A 25,113-nucleotide genomic window follows, 5' to 3' on the forward strand; every position below is an offset into this window, starting at 1 on the left:
TATGAGCTGCTCCTATCCAGCAGAGTGAGTTCTCTCTGGGAGCACGTCACTGCGTTAAGAGACACATGGCGACTCGGACTGACTCCCCCAGTCTATCCATGGACTGACTGCCTGGTGAGGTCTCTGCAGTACAGTAGCAGTGGCTAGAGGCCTCCAGAGGTGGCTCCAGCTCTGTGTTGAGGGTACTCAGGGCAAGAGCTGTCACAAGCCTGACGGGGCTGGAGACAGAGTGGAAAGGCGGGAAAGACTATTGGAGGGGAAATGCACAGCTCTGGAGATAGAAGAAGCGAAAGACAGCTGCAGAAGTGGTGACAAACGCCTTGTCATCTGAGGCACCCTCTCTGGGAATCTTTTTGAGTGTGTTTGTGTTCTCAAACCTTTACTGTTTGAATTATAATCAACGTTGATGATTAACTGTTGGGAAGATAGGAGCCCAAAATAAACAGAGGCCTGAGCTCCACATCATCGTCACAGTTTCCCCTCATTCTGTGATTAGACAGTCATTCTGCTCCACAACTGTTTGTCCCTAATTACACTCTGAGCATTCCATTCTAAATGGTTCTATTAAGCAGAAAAGAACATCTCACAATTTCCCTTTCTAGCAGCTGTTCCTTGTCCACAGTACAGAATGTTCCAGATTCTATAGAGAAAGAATTGTGAAGGCGAAGCCCAGCCTAGTGAAGGTAATGAAATGGTTGAGAGCTCTGACCGTATCATTACTAGGATACATGGTCAGCAGAGCTGGTCCACTGCAGAGGTGGATAAGAGATCATGGTTATTATGCTCCTAACACCAGCCAGCTTTCCAGCATTCCATTCAGCCATCCTCAGCATCACAGAACAGGACAGAACAGCACCTTGAGAAAAGTAATTTGCTTTAAGACAGGCAGTAAAATGGTACGCCTCATAAAGGTCCTTTATGTGCAATCAATACCTGCAGCTCAGCAGCTCTCTGTTTCTGCCCTGTCTGGGAGCTTGAGAAACAGAGTCTCAAACTGTCATGCCTCTGATTTCTATTAGCTTTCACTGTTGTCTTGTCCTGACAGCTATTCTCTATGTACGACATGCTGAAAGCAAAGTATCTGTTGTATAGATCAGGTATAAGGAGCTGCTATATGAGCACCTTTCCCATGATGCTCCCACATAAGCCACTGCAGATGGAAAGATCTACGAAAACAGAATACAATCGATGGATATAGGATGAGTTTTATGGATAGCGGTACATCTGTACGTCCTTGAGAGAGGACATCAGTTCTGTATGGTGAATCCATGATAACAATGACGGAGAAAGCAGATCATCTCGAGGGACAATCAAGGCGGAACAACATGGTTGTGGACGGAATTGCAGAATCTCCACATGAGACCTGGATGGAGTCTGAGGACAAAGTGAGGGAAATGATCTCTGAGAAACTGAAGATGGACCACAGGAAGACTGCGGTGGAGCACGCCCACAGGACTGAAAAACCCACCACCGGCCCAGGAGACAGGCCCAGGATGATAGTGGTCAAGGTCCTGAGGTTCAAGGACAATGTAGATGTTCTGGAAAGAGCCAAGAATTTGAGAGGAATGTACATCTTCCTCAATGAGGCCTATCCTGAAGCTGTGAGCCAGAAGAGGAAAAAACTTATCCCAGCAATGAAAGCAGCTAGTGCGCGTGGGGACATTGCTTACATCCTCAATGACAGGCTCATTGTCCACCATCCCTCCCAAAAGCCTCGAAGAGATGAGCGAGCCAAGCCTATGGGTTTGTAGCTTCAACTCCACAGCACACACACATACTTACAGTGGGGGGAAAAAAGTATTTGATCCCCTGCTGATTTTGTACGTTTGCCCACTTACAAAGAAATGATCAGTCTATAATTTTAATAGTAGGTTTATTTAAACAGTGAGAGACAGAATAACAACAAAAAACGCATGTCAAAAATGTTATAAAATTATTTTCATTTTAATGAGGGAAATAAGTATTTTTAAAACTCTTTGCTAATTGATTAAAAATAAAAAACAGAAATATCACATTTACTTAAGTATTCAGACCCTTTACTCAGTACTATGTTGAAGCACCTTTGGCAGCGATTACAGCCTTGAGTCTACTTGGGTATGACGCTACAAGCTTGGCACACCTGTATTTGGGGAGTTTCTCCCATTCTTCTCTGCAGATCCTCTCAAGCTCTGTCAGGTTGGATGGGAAGCATCGCTGCACAGCTATTTTCAGGTCTCTCCAGAGATGTTCGAACAGGTTCAAGTCCGGGCTCTGGCTGGGCCCCTCAAGGACATTCAGAGACTTGTCCCGAAGCCACTCCTGTGTTGTGTTGGCTGTGTGCTTAGTGTCATTGTCCTGTTGGAAGGTGAACCTTCACCCCAGTCTGAGGTCCTGAGTGCTCTGGAGCAGGTTTTCATCAAGGAGCTCTCTGTACTTTGCTCCGTTCATCTTTGCCTCAATCCTGACAAGTCTCCCAGTCCCTGCCGCTGAAAAACATCTCCAAAGCATGATGCTGACACCACCATGCTTCACCGTAGGGATGGTGCAAGGTTTCCTCCAGACGTGAAGCTTGGTATTCAGGCCAAAGAGTTCAATCTTGGTTTCATCAGACCAGAGAATCTTGTTTCCCATGGTCTAAGAGTTTTTAGGTGCCTTTTGGCAAACTCCAAGCGGGCTGTCATGTCCCTTTTACTGAGGAGTGGCTTCCGTCTGGCCACTTTACCGTAAAGGTCTGATTGGTTGAGTGCTGCAGAGATGGTTGTCCTTCTGGAAGGTTCTCTCATCTCCACAGAGGAGCTCTGTCAGAGTGACCATCGGGTTCTTGGTCACCTCCCTGAACAAGGTCCTTTTCCCCCGATCACTCAGCTTGGATGGGCGGCCAGCTCTAGGAAGTCTTGGTTCCAAACTTCTTCCATTTAAGAATGATGGAGGCCACTGTGTTCTTTGGGACCTTCAATGCTGCATTTTTTTGTACCTTTTCCCAGATCTGTGCTTCCACACAATCCTGTCACAGAGCTCTACGGACAATTCTTTCGACCTCATGGCTTGGTTTTGCTCTGACATGCACTTCAACTGTGGGACCTTATAGAGACAGGTGTGTGCGGTTTCTGTTTTTTATTTCTAAAAACCTCTTTTCGCTTTGTTATTATGGGGTATTGTGTATCGATTGCTGAGGATTTTTTTTATTTAATCCATTTTAGAATAAGGTTGACAGTCAGTATCAAAATAATATGTGCGAAATGCCTGTAAGTGATGTAAACAGAGAGGTCTACTTTCTTAGGGACCTGAATATTGACTGGTTTACATCAAGCTGTCCGCTCAAGAGGAAGCTTCTCACTGTAAACAATGCCTGCAATCTGGTTCAGGTTATTAATTAACTTCACAGGGTGTTTACAAACACTACTAATATTGTAGAACTTTGTTCTAAAGCTGTATGCGTAACCATTGGATGCCGTAATCACAATATAGTGGCTATTTCCAGGAAAGCCAAAGTTCCAAAAGCTGTGACTCTTATGTGGATGATGTTAAAACAATTTTTGGGTCTGATGTGATTAATAAGGAGCATCTAGATGCTGCACATGATGAATTTATGAAATTGCTTCTTCCAATTATTGATAAACATGCGCATCTTAAGAAACTGACAGTTAGAACTGTTAATGCTCCATAGATTGATGAGGAATTTAAAAACTGTATACTTGAAAGAAATGGGGCAAAAGAAAGATAAGTCTGGCTGCACATCTGACTGTCCGACTTACTGCAAATTGAGAAATGTTGTGACTAAACTAAACCAAAAGAAAAATAAACTGTATTATATAGTCAAGATCAATGACATAAAGAATGATGGAAAACAACTTTAGAGTACTTTAAATGAAATTATGGGCAGAAGGACAAATTCAACTCTGTCATCGAATCAGATGGCTTATTCAACACAAAAAACTATTATTTTTATGAATACTTCATTGGCAAAGTGGGCAAACTTCAGCAGGAAATGCCAACAATGAACAGTGAGCCATCGTACTCTTGCATAAAAAAACTAATAATGAAAGACAAGCATTGTAAGTTTGAATTTTGTAAAAAATAATAATATAATAATATGGGAGAGGCGGATTTTTTTTTTTTTGATAAATAATGACAAACCTCTGGGCATTGACAACTTAGATGGAAAGCTACTGAGATGGTAGCTGACTCTACAGCCACTCCTATCTGTCATATCTTTAATCTGAGCCTAGAGGAAAGTCTGATAATAAGAAGATTGAAGGAGCTGTACTATTAGATTTCAGTACAGCCTTTGATATTATTGACCATAGCCTTTTGCTGAGAAAACGTATGTGTTATGGCTTTTCAACCACTGCCATATCGTGGATTCAGAGCTGTTTATCTAATAGAACTCAGATGGTTGTCTTTAATGCAAGCTTCCCTAAAGTCATGCATGTAAAGTGTGGTGTACCGCAGGGCAGTTCTCTAGGCCCTCTACTCTTTTCTATTTTCACCAATGACCTGCCACTGGCATAAAAAAATGCATGGGTGTCCATGTATGCTGATGATTCAACCATATACACATCAGCAACCAGAGCTAATGAAGTTACTGAAATCCTTAACAAAGAGTGTGTCTGTTTTGGAATGGGTGGCCAGTAATTAAATTGTTCTGAACATCTCTAAAACTAAGAGCATCGTATGTGGTACAAATCATTCCCTAAGATCTAGACCTCAGCTGAATCTGGTAATAAATGATATGGCTGTTGAACAAGTTGAGGAGAATAAATGGTGTTAACTTAGATTGTAAACAGTCATGGTCAAATCATATAGATTCAATGGTTGTAAAGATGGGGAGAGGTCTGTCTGTAATAAAGAGATGCTCTGCTTTTTTGACACCACACTCCACAAAGCAAGTCCTCAGGCTCTTATCTTGATTATTGTCCAGTCATATGCTGCAAAGAAAGACCTAATTAAGTTGCAGCTGTCCCAGAACAAAATTGCACGTTTTGCTCTTAATTATAATCAGAGGGCTAATATTAATACTATGCATGCCAGTCTCTCTTGGCTAATAGTTGAGGAAAGACTGACTGCGTCACTGCTTGTTTTTATAAGAAAAATGTATGTTTTGGAAATTCCAAATTGTTTGCATACTCAACTTACACACACCACTGACACACACACCAGACATGCCACCAGGGGTCTTTTCACAGTCCCCAGATCCAGAACAAATTCAAGGAAATGCACAGTATTATACAGAGTCATGAGTGCATGGAACTCCCTTCCATCTTATATAGCGCAAGTGAACAGCAAACCTGTTTTCAAAAAACAAATAAAGCAACACCTCACGGCACAGCGCTTCTCCCCCATGTGACCTACTTATTGTGTGCATGTACTGACTTGTATGTGTAACTGATAGATACACACACTACATGTTAATGATTTTAAATGTATGTGAATTATAAAGTATTTTGTCTGTAATGTCTTTTTCGTTATGTGTCAAACCCCAGTAAGACTAGCTGTTGCTACTGGTGTCGGCTAATGGGGATCCTAATAAATCAAATATAACGCTTGGCCAAGACAAAGATAGAAATTATGCACTATAATGCACAGTGCATCAGTGTCAGTGTGCTATTGTAATTAATATCAGGTGTGATGCAGACAGAGTCATTCCCATAGTGCTGCAACTGCAGTTCAAATCCTCAAATGGCCCATTAGAACAGGAACTAGCTCATTAGTCACCACAGAACAGAACCCAGCAACACAGGGGATAAAGGAGGATGAACAGGGGAAATGGGGAAAGTAAGAGCCATGTATTTATGGATAATGGTTCTGGGGAAACTGAAGACTGGTGCTTTTTGTGAAAACAACAGCTGGTGAATAGTGGAACTAGCTCAGTAACACTTTAGTTATACACTCTAAAAACGAAGGGTTCAACAAGGGTTCTTCTAAAATCCTCAAAGTTCTTCAAAGAACCTTAGGGTACTTGGCACTGAAAATTGCCCCCAAAAGGTTTTTCCAAGAACCCAATAGGAGGTGGGGTTTATCGAGGAACCTCCTAAGTTGGTAGGGGTTCTTGCAGGAACCTAACTGCCCAACTGAAATATTTGGATTTTAATTTGAAAGGACTGAAAAATGTAAAGATCTCCTCAATTTAAGGTAAGGTTTGTCCCTTATATGAACTAAATTAAAGGGTTATTCAAATAACTTATTTCAATTTGAAGAACCCCTAAAGGATACTCCAGCAACCTTTTCTTTTTAAAGTGTATCACATGTCATTTTTACAGTGAGCGTGTAACAACGGTCAGTGAGTACAGATAGGGCCAACACTTAGAATGGACATCAGTCTCATTTGATGCCTCAGTCAAATGCCTTCCAATAGAACACAAGACAATTGCAAGTTGCTACAATAAGTATTTTAAACAAGCATGCAGATGACATCATGGGCTCTGAGGATCCAAGCTCAGGCTGTTATATTGAGAGAATTAAATAAATTCGGACACCAAAGTGATGATAACTGAAAGTATCATCTTAAGAATTATTAGCAAACAACGTCTCATCTTGAGTCATTCCTTCTTGAAATACAAATCAAATCTATCTAGAGAACTCCACAGCTCACCTCTTCCCTCCTCCTTTATATTCTGTGTAGTCTTGATGCAGTGTTTAAATTAGAGGACTGCAGACTGGGCAGAGATGAAGTCTTACCTGTCTCACACCTCTTGCCTGTGAAGCCTTGCTGGCAGATGCAGTTGTTTGGGGAGATGCAGGTTCCTCCATTCTGGCACAGGCCATCACACATCGCTAGAGGACCACAGGTATCACACAGTCATTATTCAATATTAACTTAGATAGATTACCGTTTTAATTAGGACTGTAGTATGTATTTGGATACAGTTGATGGGCTCATTTACTAATGTGATTTAATATATCATTACAGTTCTTACACATTTTTCTTAGTAATGATTAATGTAATTGAGAGAGATAAAATAATGACGTACTTTTTGGATGTTAGTAATGGTCTTACGAGAGACTATCTGTACTGTATCTGTCTGTGCGTGGTTCTGGTCAGTGGAGCTTACCTTTGCAGACGGTGCCGTTACCAGTGTATCCTGGCTTACAGGAGCAACTGTGCCCTCCCACCTTGTTGAAACAGAGGGCATTCTGGTCGCAGCTGTGTAGTCCACTCACACACTCATCATGCTCTGGAACAGAAAAGCAAACAGACCGAACAGCACCTTTAAGACCAAAACAAAACTTCACCTTACACAGGTCAGTCACAACATAACAGCACCTGAGCCAAACTAAACGTCACCTTACACAAGTCAATAACACCATAACAGCACCTTTAAAACCAAAACAAAACCTTACCTGGCCCTCTATTTTACAGAGGCCAATCACACCTTAGCAGCACCTTTAAGACTACAACTAAAGTTCACCTCCTACAGGTCAATCACAATGAAACAGCACCATTAAGACCAAAACAAAAAGATATAACGTTAGCCATCGAGAACTACAAAAGTTTAACTAATTTTCCAAACAACAGTAATTCCCTGAATTTAGCAGGCTCTATCGACAGATCAGTCACTTTCTGCACACGCCACGGCCAGTGTGAACTGGAGTGACTTGACACAACGCTGGCCAAACAAGATGTATCTAGAAACAAAACAAAACGGAATTAAATGGTGCCAGTCTGCCATGAAGCGTTCAACCATGTATATGGGTAAGAGTCTAGCGACATTGTCAGATATAAGTTTCTAATTTTGACAGAAAGTCATTTTTATTGCAAGTTAAAGCATACTGTTAGCTAGCAAACATTAGCTTGCTGGCTCGCTAGCTAAAATTATGTGTATGATCTGTGTGGTAATATTATTCAAATCAGAAACCTATTTGCCTGGCTAGTTATAGCCCAATGTTAGCTAGCTAACATTGAATCTAGTTTGTTAGCTTTAGCTACCTGCAGATTCATACTACAGCTATGAACATGTTTGTATTGGTAGTAGTATGAGTTGGGATTATAACGGTTCATTGTTTAGCTAGCTAGCTTCCCAGCTACATGTCTAAACAAAAGACTCCACTTCGGCCGGATTATTACATGGCCCATCAAATTAGCCAGGTGGGTCTGGGGGTGATTACGGCCATCTATTATATGTCATGAACATGTGTACATGTCTAGACGATAGTGACCCATCCACGTGGTTATAACATTTCCTTCACATGACCCATCAATATAGACAAGTGTGTCGGGTAAGCGTCATCTAATAATGATTCAATATTTTATCTGGACACTTTCTGTTTTTGATATTGCTAATATATAAGTAACCACTTCACTGTACTGTTTACACCTTCTGTATCCTGTGCATGCGACAAATAAATTTAGATTTTATTTGATATAGCGTGTGTTTACCACATGGCCTCACCTGTGAATCCAAAGAGATGGGTGGGTCTAAGGCTTAAGAGGGTGTGAACGATGCTGAATGGCTGTAGACAAAGAAGAGCTCTCCAGGAGGTGTAATATTCAAGGGCCATTTTCTCAAAAGTGGGGTTACAAATTTATCAACTTTCAAACCATAATTACTTTCCCATTGTTCCTCAATTGCAGTGTATAATATACAATTTTCGAGCTCTGATTCTCTATTTTTATCCAATGTTAAAAACACAATTTCAAATGTGGCTACATAAGATTGAATCGAGGTGGTCGGTCACATTTTGCAGAGGCCAATCACACCTTAACAGCACCTTTGAGACCAAAACAAAAACTTCACACTTCCCCTCTATCCAGAGACCAATCACATCTTAACAGCAGGAGACAGAGGCAGACAAACCTGTATCTGACGCCCACCCACGCAAACCTATCCTCCCTCACTCACATTGCAAAGTTGAACGAGCAATTTCTGCTGCATGCCCTAGAACTGACCATGAACACACAGTGAGATTTTTATACCACGGGCACACAGGAATACATCTATTCTGTGTGGAGCTTTGCAGAGGTTTTATAATTCCTGCTTCGTGATAAGTATTTGCTTACTGTATACTACTTAAGGCAATTGGTTACTAAACTTTTTGGCATTGTGACTTTCCCAAAACTACTGGAAACTTCATGTGAACCATTATTACATGAACGAAACTAAACTTAGATGACTCAGTCTCTAGAATGACACAAAACAATTAGGTTCCAAAGGACGCAAACCTGGCATTAGTTATCCAACTATCCATCTCCTTTTGGCAGAGAGAATGTTCTAGTCCTGATTGAGTCTACTCTGCAGTGTGAAATTACAGAACCAGAAATAGTTGATCAAATCTATCAATAATACTAGAGGAAAACCTATGGGACATAACATTGTATTGCTTATCTCTGGGTAACACTTTGTCCTCCTTCCACTTGTGTTAGTGGATTTCTGGGCCATCCTAAGCCTGGCAGGGGACTAAAATATCACATTCAGCTCTCTATCCTATGCTCACGCACAGACTAGCTCTCGGGAATCTTACTAAACAATGAGAATAAAGTACAGTATTCATATATTTTGTAGCCCTTTACACTCGTACCCGTATATACGGTTGAAGTCGGAAGTTTACATACACTTAGGTTGGAGTCATTAAAACTCGTTTTTCAACCACTCCACAAATGTCTTGTTAACAAACTATAGTTTTGGCAAGTCGGTTAGGACATCTACTTTGTGCATGACACAAGTCATTTTTCCAACAATTGTTTACAGACAAATTATTTCACTTATAATTCACTGTATCACAATTCCAGTGGGTCAGAAGTTTACATACACTAAGTTGACTGTGCCTTTAAACAGCTTGGAACATTCCAGAAAATGATGTCATGGCTTTAGAAGCTTCTGATAGGCTAATTGCCATCATTTGAGTCAATTGGAGGTGTACCTGTGGATATATTTCAAGGCCTACATTCAATCTCAGTGCCTCTTTGCTTGACATCATGGGAAAATCAAAATAAATCAGCCAAGACCTCAGAAAAAAAATTGTAGACCTCCACAAGTCTGGTTCATCCTTGGGAGCAATTTCCAAATGCCTGAAGGTACCACGTTCATCTGTACAAACAATAGTACGCAAGTATAAACACCATGGGACCACGCAGCCGTGATATCGCTCAGAAAGGAGACGTGTTCTGTCTCCTAGAGATGAACGTACTTTGGTGTGAAAAGTGCTATAATAGATTTGAATAAAATCCTGGATTTTATCTTTATATATACAGTATATAGGGGTAGAAGTATACAGTATATAGGGGTAGAAGCTACATGTACAATACCAGTTATTAGGTTTAGGGGGCAATTACTTTGTCACATAGGGCCATGAAGGTTCGGATAGCTTTTTTTCCCTTAATAAATAAAATTAGCACCTAAAAATTGCATTTTGTGTTTACTTGGGTTATCTTTGTGTAATATTAACATTTGTTTGATGATCTGAAACATTTAAGTGTGACAAATGTGCAAAAAAATAAGAAATCAGGAAAGGGGCAAATACTTTTTCACAGCACTGTCGAATAAAATCTATATACTAGGCGGTGTCAGAGGAAGGCCCAAAAAATTGTCAAAGACTCACCCAAGTCATAGACCGTTCTCTCTGCTACCGCACAGCAAGTGGTACCGGAGCACCAAGTCTAGGTCCAAAAGGCTCCTTAACAGCTTCTACCCCTAAGACATAAGATTTCTGAACAATTGATCAAATGGTCACCGGACTACTTACAATAACCCCCCCCCCCTTTGGTTTTACACTGCGGCTCGCTGTCTATTCATAGTGACTTTACCCCTATCTACATGTACAAATTACCTCAACTAATCGGTACCCCCGCACATTGACTAGGTACCGGTACCCCCTGTATATAGCATCATTATTGTTATTTTATTGTGTTACTTTTTATTGAATTTTTAACTTTATTTAGTAAATCGTTTCTTAGCTCTATTTAATGAACTGCATTGTTGGTTAAGGGCTTGTAAGTGAGCATTTCACTTGTATTCGGTGCATGAGACAAATACAGTTTGATTTGAGTCCAAATGTGCACTTCACATTTCCATATCATAAAACTTGTCATATACAGTGCCAACGTTTATGATCATTATGTTTGACGTACAGTTACAAGATGACATGGCCTCATACCCTGGGTTGTTCGGAACAGAATGAGCCTGTGTTTGTCAATTGTGATGAAAGTTTGCCATGGCACACGCAGCTGAATGCACTCATGGCTCCTTTCTATGCGCACCAAAATTTGGATCTGTTTCCCTCAATTACATTGTGAAAGCTATTGTGAATTTTCCAGTACAATGCTCCGGTATTTGTGAAATACGATTGACCGAATATTTCCACGACAAAGCCTAACACTGTAACATATTTTATAACTTAGCTAGTCATGTTGGAAATAGAACAGGCTTTCAAATGATGCCCACCTGACCCAGATTGCGATTTATAATGGACCGGTTTTGTATTTACGTAAACAACAACAGTAATTGTCTGTCGGAGATGCAGGGCTGTGTTCCAAACAAAACAATTACAAGTGTGCTCTAGTTCCTCAACGGCACATCTAGAAGAGCAAAAAAAACAACAAAAAAACCTTATAGTTGTTAAAGGTTTGATTTTTTCATTTTATGATTTGAGGTTGGACTTTTATCACGTTTTGCACATTAGCTCTTAGGGCGCACCGATTGGTGTCACCTCATTAGTCAGTATGTGTTACAACTGTGCTGGCTTGTCCATCTTGTTAGTTGGAAGGTGTTTCACCTGTTCTGGCCCAGGTAATATTTAAGAGTAGCTGGCCCAGTGTTCCAGTTGTCTTGAGAGATGTGGAGGGTCTTTTAGCTCCCTAGTTGATTTCTAGAAAAACATTCCTTTGTCTAATTTTTTTTGTTTTCCTGAACTTTTTAGTTTGCTTCCTGTCTCTAAGTTTGGTGTGGGTTTTTATTTTGTTTGGCTCTTAGGGGCAAATTGTATGGGTGCTCATGGTGGGTGTCTTTTAGGTCCCAGTTGTTGTTGCTATGCAACTTTCAGTGGAGTTTTAGGAAGGGTTCTAAAAGACACTCATGGGGGTGTCCATGAGTGTCTTTTAGAACCCTTCCTAAAACTCCACCTGTTTCATTTTGCCTGTTGTCAGTGACTCTTTGTTAGTTCACCCTTCTGTTTGAGTGACATTTTTGGTTTTCTTACTGGGGAACGTAACTTAGTTGAAGACTCTTCTTTAAGTCATAAAAGTGCATTGAAATGACTTAGGAACTGTTCACACTTTGGAGAGCTGGGTGGCCCCTTGGAGGCACCAGTTAGTCCTCTCACTCAAACCCTTGTCATTTTTTGATTTTAGGGAGTGGTTGAAATGTACACAATTGTTATCCGCAGGAAAATGGAGATTTTTAAATTTCAGTCATGGAGAGGGTATAGATTTTTTTTAAATGAGTCCAGGGGAGGGTCGTGTAATTTGTAATCGATTAAATGTCATATTGCTCAGTGTTTGAGAACGAGTTGCTCATATCTTGATGTGTGCCTGATGCTGCCCTTCACCCCTGATGCTCTAATGGGCGCGCAACAATGAAGTGTGTCTAGTGTGATCTCAATAAAATGATCCGTAGCCTATGCTATAGACCTGGGCTATACGAAGAGCACGCTCAGAGAAGCACATGGCAAACTTATATTTTTACGAAAATGTCATTCCTTTGAGTTTTTGCGCTGCCGGGATGGTGTATATAAAACTAGACTACACTACATGACACTGCAATGGATAGGCTATCCCAATCATGAGCCCTGCTCTTGCTGATGTAAATAAACTCTTTGACTCGCTTCTTTAGGCAGCACAAAAGGCTTCTTCCCCCTCCCAAAATAAATATATTAAGTTTGAGAGGGAGCGCCTGAAGATGAGGACCTGCGGTAAGGCTGCTAGGGCTATAATAGATTTAAATAAAAACAATGATTCGGTACCCATAATGAAGCTCTTTATCAGAGTTATTGACCTCACAATAAGCCATATTCAAGTAATTTACATAATTTACATTGCTATGAAGTGGCAGCCATGGAGATGGACAGCACATAGGTGCTGAAAGTAGGCTAATTTGATAAGGCGTAATTAATTTTAAAATTCATACATTTGACTTCAGGCTACTAACAACAAGAGCGCTTTGTACTGGAGTCTATTTCTTCCTATTCAAGAAATAAGAGGTCGGCCTACCTGTTTGACAGACAAAATTAGTCTACTATCCATAGACTTTATCAGCCAATTATTTCAGTCACCGTGCACTCCTTAAATACTTCAGTGTCAGTGAAGGGCTTGGTGTGTTAAGTTAAAACCAGGGCTCAAATTGAAAGGGTATGTGAGGGTATTGTGGCTTTTGTGAAAGAAAATGTCTAAAAGCATAGGCTACCCCTTGTTAGCTTACAATTTCGAAAAAAATGTAATGGACCTGATTATATGAAGCGATCTATAACGACGCTTTAATCTGCAATGCTAGAAACAACCTGTATAACGCAGAGGAAAGATGTGACTCTGGCGCATATGGGATATCTTTTGTTAGTCTCTATGCCATTCAGAGACTGCGCTACAACCTTCTACAGCTGAGGAGACAAAAAAATGTACTTTGCTTGGGAAGTAATGTGTGATTCTGTCACTATCAACTGACGTTCAACATTTTCAAAGGCTATTAAACAACATACTTAACTCTAAATCAGTCAGGAGCAAGCCAGGTAGCCTAAGAAGGAATGTGTGTCAAGAACTGCAACGCTGCTGGGTTTTTCACGCTCAACAGTTTCCCGTGTGTATCAAGAATGGTCCACCACCCAACAGACATCCAGCAAACTTGATACAACTGTGGGAAGCATTGGAGTCAACATGGGCCAGCATCCCTGTGGAACACTTGACACCTTGTAGAGTCCATGCCCTGACACATTTAGGCTGTTATGAGGGCCAAAGGGTGTGTAACTCAATATTAGGAAGGTGTTCCTAATGTATTGTACACTCAGTGTAGGCCTACCCGATATCTGGCTGCTAAGTAAAAAAAAAGTATGGCTTTTTCTCAAATTCATTGATGATCAAATACTTCAGTTGATTCTGTTGCACTCTAGCTCAGCACTGTTCCAAACTTATCCTCTTGTAGTTTAGTAGTTTAGCCCTTTCCTGCAGTCAAATGACCAAATCGCCCTCTAGTGGCCTCACGGGTGGATTGTTATTCATATTTTTCATAATTTCGTATTTAATAAACATTATTTCTTGTTTTATGCTGAGAATCCTGTGTTTCATTGTCAAACAGTTTTGTTATATTTCACTCTTCTGTGATGTATATAAAGTATAATATTGGGATGCAAACTCAAAATATTATACATTTCGACTCTATATCTGGCATGGTACAGGTGTCTTTCTTTTCTGCCCATAACCATGTGTGAGGTATATACTTTTGTTTCAAGGTAGATTTGTTTAAGCCTGTATAGAAATTAAAACGTACTTTTGTGGTATTAAAAAAGATTCTACTTGTCTCCGGTTATGATAATTACGTAGAATTTGATGAAATGCGTTCATAAAAGGTTATTTTTTTCTCAGACTGCAAATGAGATGATAGATAATGGAGATCTTTTCACCCTTACCATGGACAGGGTGGTCTGCGAATCCACAACCTTCTGTTTACTTTGCCATGTAATGCTTACAAAATGAAGAGCAGTTTTTAAAACCGTATATCTAAGGCTCTGGTCTGTGCTAGGAATTAGGGTAAACGGTAGGCACGTTCTCTGCCATCCACTATGTTTTAATTATTATTTTAGGTATAGGGGAGGGTCACTTGTTTTCTTTCAAGCATTTAGGGAGGGTCTGGTAAAAATGTATTTTACTGAAGGGATGGCCATCCATTTTAATTTCAAAGGTCCAATTTTCTCCAGGTATCCCTCATTATAAATAACTTACAGTCCCTATGTTGCACCTACCCCACATTTCCCAGGAATAGTCTTATTGTATTACTGAATGTATGCAGAGTATTTTCATATTTTGCTTTCAACAAACGCAGTGAAAAATACAGCAAATGTAAAATGCACATAAAATCAAGTGTAATGTTTGAATTCAGTCTTGTGCCAGGTGAACTGTTGTGGCCTAACCTTTCATCTAAATGTTTCCATATATGACAGACTTCTACAATTGTACTATACAACTAACCCAACAAATGCAGGACCCTCAAACCTGAACGCCTTGTATATGAGAAGGATGGATGGGATGTGAATCAGAATGCGTGCCACGGGAGAGACCTGAGCGCCATCCATTTCAGTGTCATCATCCCATCCATTACATCTCCTCAACAGTATCGGGCTCAAACAAATTGAAAGTGACATGGTGATGAGCTCCTCCTTTGAGCATATGATGTATATATGACAGAGTGAAGGACATGGAGGAAGACTGGTCCTGCTGCTGCACTGTATCACACCTGCTGATGTCCTGAATTAAAACCTGTCTGTGCTGGCTCCCAAATGACACCCTATTCGCCATAGAGCACACTATTTGCACCTTTACCCTGGTCAAAAGGAGTGTACTATAAAGGGAGTAGGGTGCCATTTGGGATGCATCCCTGGTCTGAGTCCCCACCGAGACAGGCAGCATATAAAACTGTAATATAAGAGGGGAGTAAAAAAGAGAGAGGAGATTTGCCCAAGGTCACATCTGTCTATGCCTGCCGGGCCCAGTAGAGCAGCGTGCCATCACTCTGAATTGTCAGGACGGAGGGATTGGCAGACAAGGTGTGTGTGTGTGTATGTGTGTGTGTCTGTGTAAGGTTTTTCTTCCTGACTTGTGCTGCTCATGCTGCAGACAGATAAACAATCAATTATTTACAGGCTGTCACCAGGGATCCCTTGGTAGCGTGCTGCTGTCCTCTTCTCCATCTCCTGCTGCTACAGCACACTGGCTGGCTGGCTGGCTGGCTGACTGGCTGACTAGAGCCTCAGCCTCAGCCCAGCCCGGAGCCTACTCAGCCTTTGTCCAACAAACTGACTTACACACCTTCTCTAAAACTGCATCAGGCCGTGGGAAAACAGTCACTGTAACAGTTAATACAGTCACTGCATGGAGATACTTACAAACCCATGGACAACTCTGAGAGCGACTCATTGATCTTTATGCAAAATGTAGATATTCTGGGGCCTTGACAGGCACATCATAATAACATGTCTAAATGTGAAGGCTGTGTTGAAACAGTGTTCGTTTGTTTTCCATATTTGAGAGAGTATCAAATTCATCATTAGATTCACTATCTGAGATGGAATAGATTGTGAACAAAGCGTGAAAGGACGGGGAAGAGAGACAGGGGCCAAGGCACACTATTTTCCCATAATCCTCTGCCAGGCCCTTTGACTTCACACAGTGGATGTCATCCTCTCTAATCTTCACTGCCCACCGATCCCCACCTCCGCCCTTCCTCCATCCCCCCTCCGCCCTCCTTTTCTCATTCCCTCCCTCCCTTTCTTCTAGCTTTGAGGCCAGAGCTGGTCTGGTTATCATAGGATTAGAGTGGGGGCACATACGCACCCCTCCACACACAACTCAGGACAGCAGCACTCTAATAACATTCAAAGGCCGCAGCACACAGCCAATCTGCCACCTTTCATGGATAAGCCACTAATCTCTAGGAGCGAGGAGCACGCTCCAGGCACTTTGGGGAGGGAGGAAGAGAGGAAGGCTATCTTGACCTTCAACATCAAGGGTAAAATGCTAGTCAAAGAGCAGGGGAACGTTGGATGCTCCTTTCTTTCATGGTTCTATTGGACATGGAGGAAAGGGGTTGTGTTGAGGCTTTGGTAATACATATTTCATTTGGAGAAGAACATGAAGTCAGTGTGGCTGCGGAGTGAGTCTGTCGCCGGCTGGGAATTGAACTAGTGACCTCTTTGTATTATGTAAATTTCATGTCCACTTCAACCCACTGGCTCCAAAGACCCAGGGACATGTGAACCCAGAACCTTATGCTGTTACTGTAGAACATCTCTCTGGGTTAAGCCTTGTAGGCAGTTTAGCCTTTCCTGCAGTCAAATGGTCAAATCGCCCTCTAGTGGCATCATGGGTGGAATGTTAATCTTTTTCATAATTTCATAATTAATAAACATGTATTTATTGTGTACTATTTGGATTCAAGCTCAAAATGTCAACTCTATATCTGACATGCTACAGGTGTCTTCTTTGTAAGCCCATAACCATGTATGTGAGGTGTATACTTTTGTTTCAAAGTAGATTTGTTTAAGACTACCAAGAAACACTCTGTGTTACCCTGATTTATCCCACTGTAGTAAAATGTTATTCCAGAATTACTGTTAAAATTGTAGAGTAACTAAATTAAATAAGTGTAGTCTTTCTTACTCACTATATCTGTATGTGTAACTGTAATCTTTTCTTTCTCAATGTGCGGACTAGTATAGCTACACTAGTAAAGATACATGCACTTATGGAGAAATAAGGGTATCATTAGGCTACCTGTACATTATTTATGCTGAGTTTGCAATCTATTAATTGCTAAAAATCCATGGAGAATAAGAAAGATCCTCATATTTCATCTAAATGAGTTATTCTAATGGACATGGGAGATATGATATGGTTAGTTTAGTGTTTTGTTGAGCTGGTGCAATATCTATTTTCTAAGCCACTTGGGGAATAGCCCATTACCTATGGACCCTGTTCAAACAGAAACAGATGTTTGATTGCCATTAATAACAAACAGAACCCTCTGGCTAGCTTAGAGCACAACCCCTATCTCAAATATATCACTGAACAACAGGAATGGGGGAGATAGCCTCCCCTGGATCTAAACATGAATCTATTGTAGGACGGAGTGCCTTGTGTATGTTCTCTAACGTTATCAAATGTCGGCTTGATTTGATTTAGACACACATGGGTCCTCGGACACGTTTTGAATGAAGTCCAATTTAACCATAATTCATCTTTTTAATATTGGAATAAGAGGTGGAGAGTAGCTCTATATGAACGATTCTATATCATGCGCTGAGGCAATGATTGTGAATGTACACTGATAGTCCAATAACTCAGAGAGATTACAGCAATAACTTTACTGTAGCAGGCAGAAAGTCATTACATCAGTCCCCCTGAATACGCCTCAGTTTAATCATAAAATTGGCTTTTATAGGGAAATGCACAACTGAATTTTGACATCAAGGCATTTTAATAAGAATCTATGTGTAATACATAGTAACAAAAATATATCCACTGGGCTACGGTATTAATCATCATTTTAAATCGGTGAAACAAATGGTTTGCAGAAGAGGAGACATTACTTAGACAATAACATTTTCATCCGGCTCATAGATACATAGAAATATAACTGTGAGTGGAATATAAATTCCGGGTGTGTCTAAGGAAAACACGTGGAAAAAGACTGAGTAGGCAAGGTGTGTCTTCTTCACTGAATAAATCAGAGAACAAAAGATGAGTGAGAATTCTCCTGATTATTCCTTCTGAAACATTTCTGAAATACAGACACCCTCAAACCCCCTATTACCATATCCTCTTCTCATTCCCATTCCCATTGACGAGGGAAAAACTCACCAGAGGTATGGATAGATGGCAGGCAGGAAATGTAAAAACTCTGCCGTGTTGTTGCATTGTCTTGGTGGGACTTAGACTCTTACTGCTTCATTCAAACCCAGAAGCTCAGCTGGGAGGGATGGCTGGGGGAGGGAAGCAGCACTGCAGTGGGCCAGAATCCTCTCTCTGTCTGCGTCCCAAATGGCACCATTGGTACTACGGTACTCTGGTAAAAAGTAGTACATTATAAAGGGAATACGGTGCCAATTAGGACCAGCCCCTCTCTCTGGCATGTCTCAACCCAGGCAGGAAACTCCTCTACTTTGCATTCTGCCTCCTTCCTTCTCTTCTCTCTCTGCCTCCTCTCCTCCATGCTGAGTTAGTGTGCATTAGTGCAAATTGCTTTTTTAATTACAGATGGAGAAGGAATGTGTTGTGCAGCCTCCTCTTCAGAGATGGCACACACAGGGATCTACTTAGCCTCGTAACTCACACTGTAAGCAACTCCCAGAAATCATGACGACCACACCCCATACTTCTTCTTGCCACTGTAGGTACAGTATGTGAACCCTTTGGAATTACCTGAATTTCTACATAAATTGGTCATCAAATTTGATCTGATCTTCATCTAAGTCACAACAATAGAAAAACACAGTCTGCTTAAACTAATAACACAAATTATTGTATTTTTCTTGTCTATATTGAATACATGATTTAAACATTCACAGTGTAGGTTGGAAAAAGTATGTGAACCCCTAGGTTAATGACTTCTCCAAAAGATAATTGGAGTCAGGAGTCAGCTAACCTGGAGTCCAATCAAGTCGAAATTGGAGATGTTGGTTAGAGCTGCCCTGCCTAATGAAAAACATTCACAAAATTTGAGTTTGCTTTTCACAAGAAGCATTGCCTGATGTGAACCATGCCTCAAACAAAAGAGATCTCAGAAGACTTGCATAAAGCTGGAAAGGGTTACAAAAGTATCTCTAAAAGCCTTGATGTTCATCACTCCACGGTAAGACACATGGTCTAAAAATTGAGAAAGTTCAGCACTGTTGCTACTCTCCCTAGGAGTGGCCATCCTGCAAAGATGACTGCAAGAGCACAGCACAGAATGCTCAATGAGGTTAAGAAGAATCCTAGACTGTCAGCTAAAGACTTACAGAAATCTCTGGAACATGCTAACATCTGACGAGTCTACTATACGTAAAACACTAAACAAGAATGGTGTTCATGGGAGGACACCACAGAAGAAGCCACTGCTGTCCAAAAAAAACATTGCTGCACGTCTGAAGTTCACAAAAGAGCACCTGGCTGTTCCACAGCGCTACTGCCAAAATATTCTGTGGACAGATGAAACTACAGTTGAGTTGTTTAGAAGAAACAGACAACACTATGTGTGGAGAAAAAAGGCACAGCACACCAACATCAAATCCTCATCCCAACTGTAAAGTATGGTGGAGGGAGCATCGTGGTTTGGGGCTGCTTTGCTGCCTCAGGGCCTGGACAGCTTGCCATCATCAATGGAAAAATGAATTCCCAAGTTTATCAAGATTTTGCAGGAGAATGTAAAGCTATCAGTCTGCGAATTGAAGCTCAACAGAAGTTGGGTGATGCAACAGGACAACGACCCAAAACACAGAAGTAAATCAACAACAAAATGGCTTCAACAGAAGAAAATATGCCTTCTGGAGTGGCCCAGTCAGAGTCCTGACCTCAACCCGAATGAGATGCTATGGCATGACCTCAAGAGAGCGGTTCACACTAGACATCCCAAAATTCCTGCTGACCGTTGTGCAGGTCTGATCCGCAACTACAGAAAACATTTGGTTGAGGTTATTGCTGCCAAAAGGAGGGTCAACCAGTTATTACTTTTTGCACCCTGCACTGTGAATGTTTACACGGTTCAATAAAGACATGAAGACGTATAATTGTTTGTGTATTATTAGTTTAAGCAGACTGTGTTTGTCTGCTGTTGGGATTTAGACGAAGATCAGATCAACTTTTATGCCCAATTTATGCAGAAATCCAGGTAATTCCAAAGGGTTCACATATTTTTCTTGCCACTGTATCAACAAGATCTCGTAGTTTCCCTTCAAAATTCGACAACAATGAACATCTATTTTTTACGCATTCATTCTGCGTGGTTACAGGGTTGAAACAGAAACAACTCAAAGGTAAACATTAATTCCAAGTGGAGGACCTTGTGCATTTCAGGTAAAATAACAACCCGATGTTTATATCCCAGGACAAAGAAGTTAGCAACAGCAAGCTAGCTAGCTAATTGGCCATGAATGTTTATTGCGTTTCGACCTGTCCCCAAATTAATATCGGTGGTTCAGAGTTCATTTGATATTTCAACCTGTGCATCAACATGCGGACGCACACACGTGCCTGGCCTAGGCAGCATGTAAGCCTCATGAGTCTATCCCCAGTGCTAGGCTTTTGTTTTGTTTTTTCTTTTTTTGTGAGCGGGATACAATATACAGCATCCATGTTCTCGGGACGTTTTCAAATGTCCGAAATCGCTGTCTATTTCTAGTGACCAGCCTGGCATCTATACCATTGAGTAATCTCTTCAACTGAAAGGAGACATGGGCCTGCTGTTCAATAACAATAGTAGTCATGGAGTTAATTCAAATGTACATTTTTACCTTAACAACATTGTTTACTGTAAAGAGATGATTAGAATGACAAAGAAAACAGTGGTGGTTTGTCAACAATGTGATAAATTGAGAATCCAAGGCTTGATAATCCAAGGCTTGATCGTCATTAAATCATGACAAGGGCACTGCAGTGCAGTCACAAAGGATTAGGCCTATTTAAGTTCAAGTTCAAGTAGTTTATTTGCCATTTGCTCGTTCTCACTATGTTCCAGGTTTGTGTCTATTAATTTCCTGGGGAAAAAAACATAGAATATAGAAATTTTAGGCTTTTTTGTTGTTGCTGCAGTATCATTCTCTTCTGAAAACAGCAGATGCAAACTCAGTAAATCTGGCCTAAGACAGCCAAAGGCCATGCACTTTTAACTCCTTCTAGAACTTTCAGAGGACAAAAGTAAACCGCACAAATGAACCACACTTGGAGTGTTTTTAACCGCAAACCATGACATTGTTATCAACTCTATATACGACATAACAGAAGAGAAAAGCCGACAAAATAGGCGGAATCAACACAAGGATAATTGCAGATTGTGTCAGTATAATCGTGGTCAGATGCACATTAATGCTGAGTTCTCACTCAATCTACCATTGGAATTGAATGGTGTAATTGTGGCGTTTCTCAATCATACAGTTATTACACTACGCAATGTATTCAGCAATCTGCTTTGTAATCAGCACAAAGCAAACGCAGCCAATAGCTTCCCAAAATCAATACTAATTCATACCAGTATTCATCTGAGATGCACCGGTCCGGGCTAATGCCATCTAATTCTAACGCACTATAAAGCAGAAAAGTGGACAGAATTACAAACATTCCTTTTTGATTTGTGTGCATATGACTTTCATGTTGCCTGCGGTAATCAGACCAAATCCAATAGGAGCGACTCAAACCCTGACATTAATTTCTATACATGAGCATTAAATTAATGAGCTATGCATAATTACTGTAGCCTATTGAGGCAAAAGATGCCTTCACTGATAGCGTCCGTGGCTATGCAGTGTTGAAAGTGTTTTTCACATGATGATATGTTCTGCAGGTGTTATAAAAAGCCTCACAATCATGAGTCGCATGCACGCACGCACGCACGCACGCACACACACACACACACACACACACACACCCCTTTGCAGCTTTCAACAGTTTAGTGTGAAGCCATAAACATGAAACAAGTACAGTATGGGTTTCTGCTATAAGACAGTCTGCCAGAAGAAAGAACTCACCTGTGCAGGAGTAGTCATCGATTCTGATGTATCCCCTGTGACAGATGCACATGAAGGATCCGGGGGTGTTGACACACACGGTGTTCTCCCTGCAGTAGTGCTTCCCCTCCGCACACTCGTCGATATCTACAGTGAGGAGAGAGGGAGACCGGGGTGAGCAGGTCACGCATGGTCAACACTAGGCTCCTCTAACTGGGGCTCCATATAAAGACCTAGTTCAGACCCCAGTTCAGCCTTAACGCCCCATAGAGGGAGACAGGGAGAGCCCGTGGATAGTTTATCTTCATCAGTGGAGACCCTGTGGGAAATAACAGGGAGAGGGAAACACTGGAGGCAGCTGTGGTTCTACTGTAGATGTTCCATGTACTCAAAGAAGTACATCCTTTACTCTTACTGTGGTCTACGTACTGTGTTTAATGGGGTAGTCAGGTAGTCAATCCCCATTTGGTTCAACCTTCCAAAACTCTATATATCTTTTATTTATGCATCATGACACTCCACAAGGCAGTAGATTCAATATCGTATTCATTTATTCCTAATCCCATTAGCTGCTAACCTTTAGTAACAGCAACTCTTCGTGTCCACAAAGAAATGGCCAAGTTGAAAGCATCTCACACGAGACGCAGTATCTCCTTGAAACTGACGGGGCTAAACAGATGTTCACATTGTGATGCAACGTAGTGCAATGCAAACAGAGCTCAACTGTATAAATATGGCAGTGGTGCTGGGCTACTTTAGATTGCAATATGCGAAATGTAAATAGACCAACTGTGAAAACCCAACTGGAGTTGAGATAGAGGTCCTTGACCTGAAGTAATTTATTCACTCTGTATTTAAACACATGTGCACCTTAGGCTACTCACTCTCTGCTTCCTTGCCAACCATATTTGAAAACATCATCATTTGATCTGAAAATGCATTGTATTTGCATCTCATTCACCCACTTACATGTCCTTGGTTGCCTCTTCCAACCACCACAGCATACACCATCTCTGGCTGTGCTATATTCAAATCCACTCTACTTGACTCTCTGCTTTTCCCCCAGCTCTCGATCATTCCTTCTATTCAACCATCCACTGAATACTAGATAACACACAATGAATCCCACCAATTATTGAACATGCCACCCACTAAATGAGTTGGCCTTCACTAAATGAACCATGTTACTGGCTGTGAGAGGGGGATGGAGAGAGAGATGGGGGGGGGAGAGAGAGAGATGTACGGACTGTTTCTCCACAGCGGGCAGCTACAGCGGCAGTAACCTTGAGCGGGGGCCCTAGGTGACACTTGTTCTGGCTTGCGATTGGCTGTCTAAGCGGCGGCTTTGATTTAGAGCCTATTAACTGTAGGACGTCATCCGTCTTTCCCCCCGTGACACGCATAACGCTCGATGAAACAATATGTTGGAACGTGTCTGCGTAGTGGACGACGGGGCTCGCTGTCCAAGCGGCCAGCGAGGGAGCATGAACAATCTCCATCTCCATTAGTCCAGTCCATTTCCTTGATTGGCCTGTCACTACAGCGACATGCGATGTGCCACCCTAAAAGAATGGCAGAGTCACCGGCGGCTTTTAGCTCTCAATGGAACGATCCGGAACGATCAAGTCATTGGCACGCTGGATGGATGGGCAGAAAATTACTTTTGTTTTTCTCCCTCTTTTTCCCCCCCTCTCTACAAAGGCTGAATCAATCACAGTCATACGTAGATGAGCCAGAGGTTCATTTGTTTAAGAGGACAGTCTTATATACTCGTATGTACAGGATACATATGGCATACACTGTTCAAGCAAATGCTTACTGGCAGGTTCCTTCGCGACAATGCAACAACAATAAGAAATAAGAAAAGATGAGAATACGAAACATAATTGTAATTGTAATCAGTATCATTTCAACTCAATAGCTGGAGTAGTTTTTTTTTGTCATTGCATTAAAACATAACAGTGGCAGACATAATGTGTAGACTCAATCATATCAATTCAGATAGAATTCATATTCCAGTTGTTGCACATCCTGGTCATTCCAGAGCCATAAAATGCCCCGGTGCATTCCTAATGTGGAGCGGCCTCCTATCTGTGAACCATACTGCTGTGTGGAAGTCTGGGAGTGAGGAGATAACAGTGGCGTCCCTGTTGGAGGGCCCACAAAGACTCCCAGACCACCCCATGCTGCCAACAGCCTCTCTCTGCTGCCTGGGCTCATTTACCCAAACAGTTGATGTAAAATCTCTGCTACTGCTACTGAAATGGGCAGCCAGATTGTTTGCTGATATTCTCACACAGTTCCCAGAGTCCCCCACCACGGCAGGGCTAGTAGTCAGAGGAAAGACAACGGCTGTGTGTCCCAACAGACTGAGCAGTAAAGCAACTCAATGAAATTCACCACAGCACAGTTAGCTAGCTCTCGACTCTGAACGGAGTATAAAGACAGGCTACTCTGTTTGGAGAGATTTTAAGTAGACATTTCTGTCTTTCAGACAATTCACAATGTGCTTACTGTATGTATTATGTTCCTAACGATTTTATGTATTATGATAACAAAAGAGGTGCTCAATATGTCTAGGCAGTACCCCACTTATTGTGATACTATTGCCTCAACAGTCGGAGGGAGAGTCAATGTAACTCCATTTTCTTTATTTAGCAAAGTCTGCTGCCGTAATTGATGAAGGAGTGAACAATTTTTTAATCTGCTTGTTTCTTTATTGTTAAAATCCCCAGAGCCTCCGATTATTTCCAAACTACATGTTATATTCACTCTACCCAAATGGGCCTCTCAGTAAAACAA

General features: G+C 41.3%; 1 protein-coding gene across 1 annotated transcript in view; it reads right to left on the reverse strand.

The window, feature by feature from the left end:
* The window catches only part of nell2a (neural EGFL like 2a), a 116,039-nt gene that overhangs the window by 52,587 nt on the left and 38,339 nt on the right, over positions 1–25,113 (reverse strand). Inside the window, exons 13-15 of the mRNA XM_029758005.1 lie at positions 22,333–22,458; positions 7,032–7,154; positions 6,658–6,753 (exon numbers count right to left, since the gene is read on the reverse strand). Coding sequence (XP_029613865.1) covers positions 6,658–6,753; positions 7,032–7,154; positions 22,333–22,458 — 345 coding nt within the window. The remainder of the gene's footprint in view (positions 1–6,657; positions 6,754–7,031; positions 7,155–22,332; positions 22,459–25,113) is intronic.

This window comes from Salmo trutta, chromosome 7 (assembly GCF_901001165.1).
Source record: "Salmo trutta chromosome 7, fSalTru1.1, whole genome shotgun sequence".
Lineage (NCBI taxonomy): Eukaryota > Metazoa > Chordata > Actinopteri > Salmoniformes > Salmonidae > Salmo > Salmo trutta.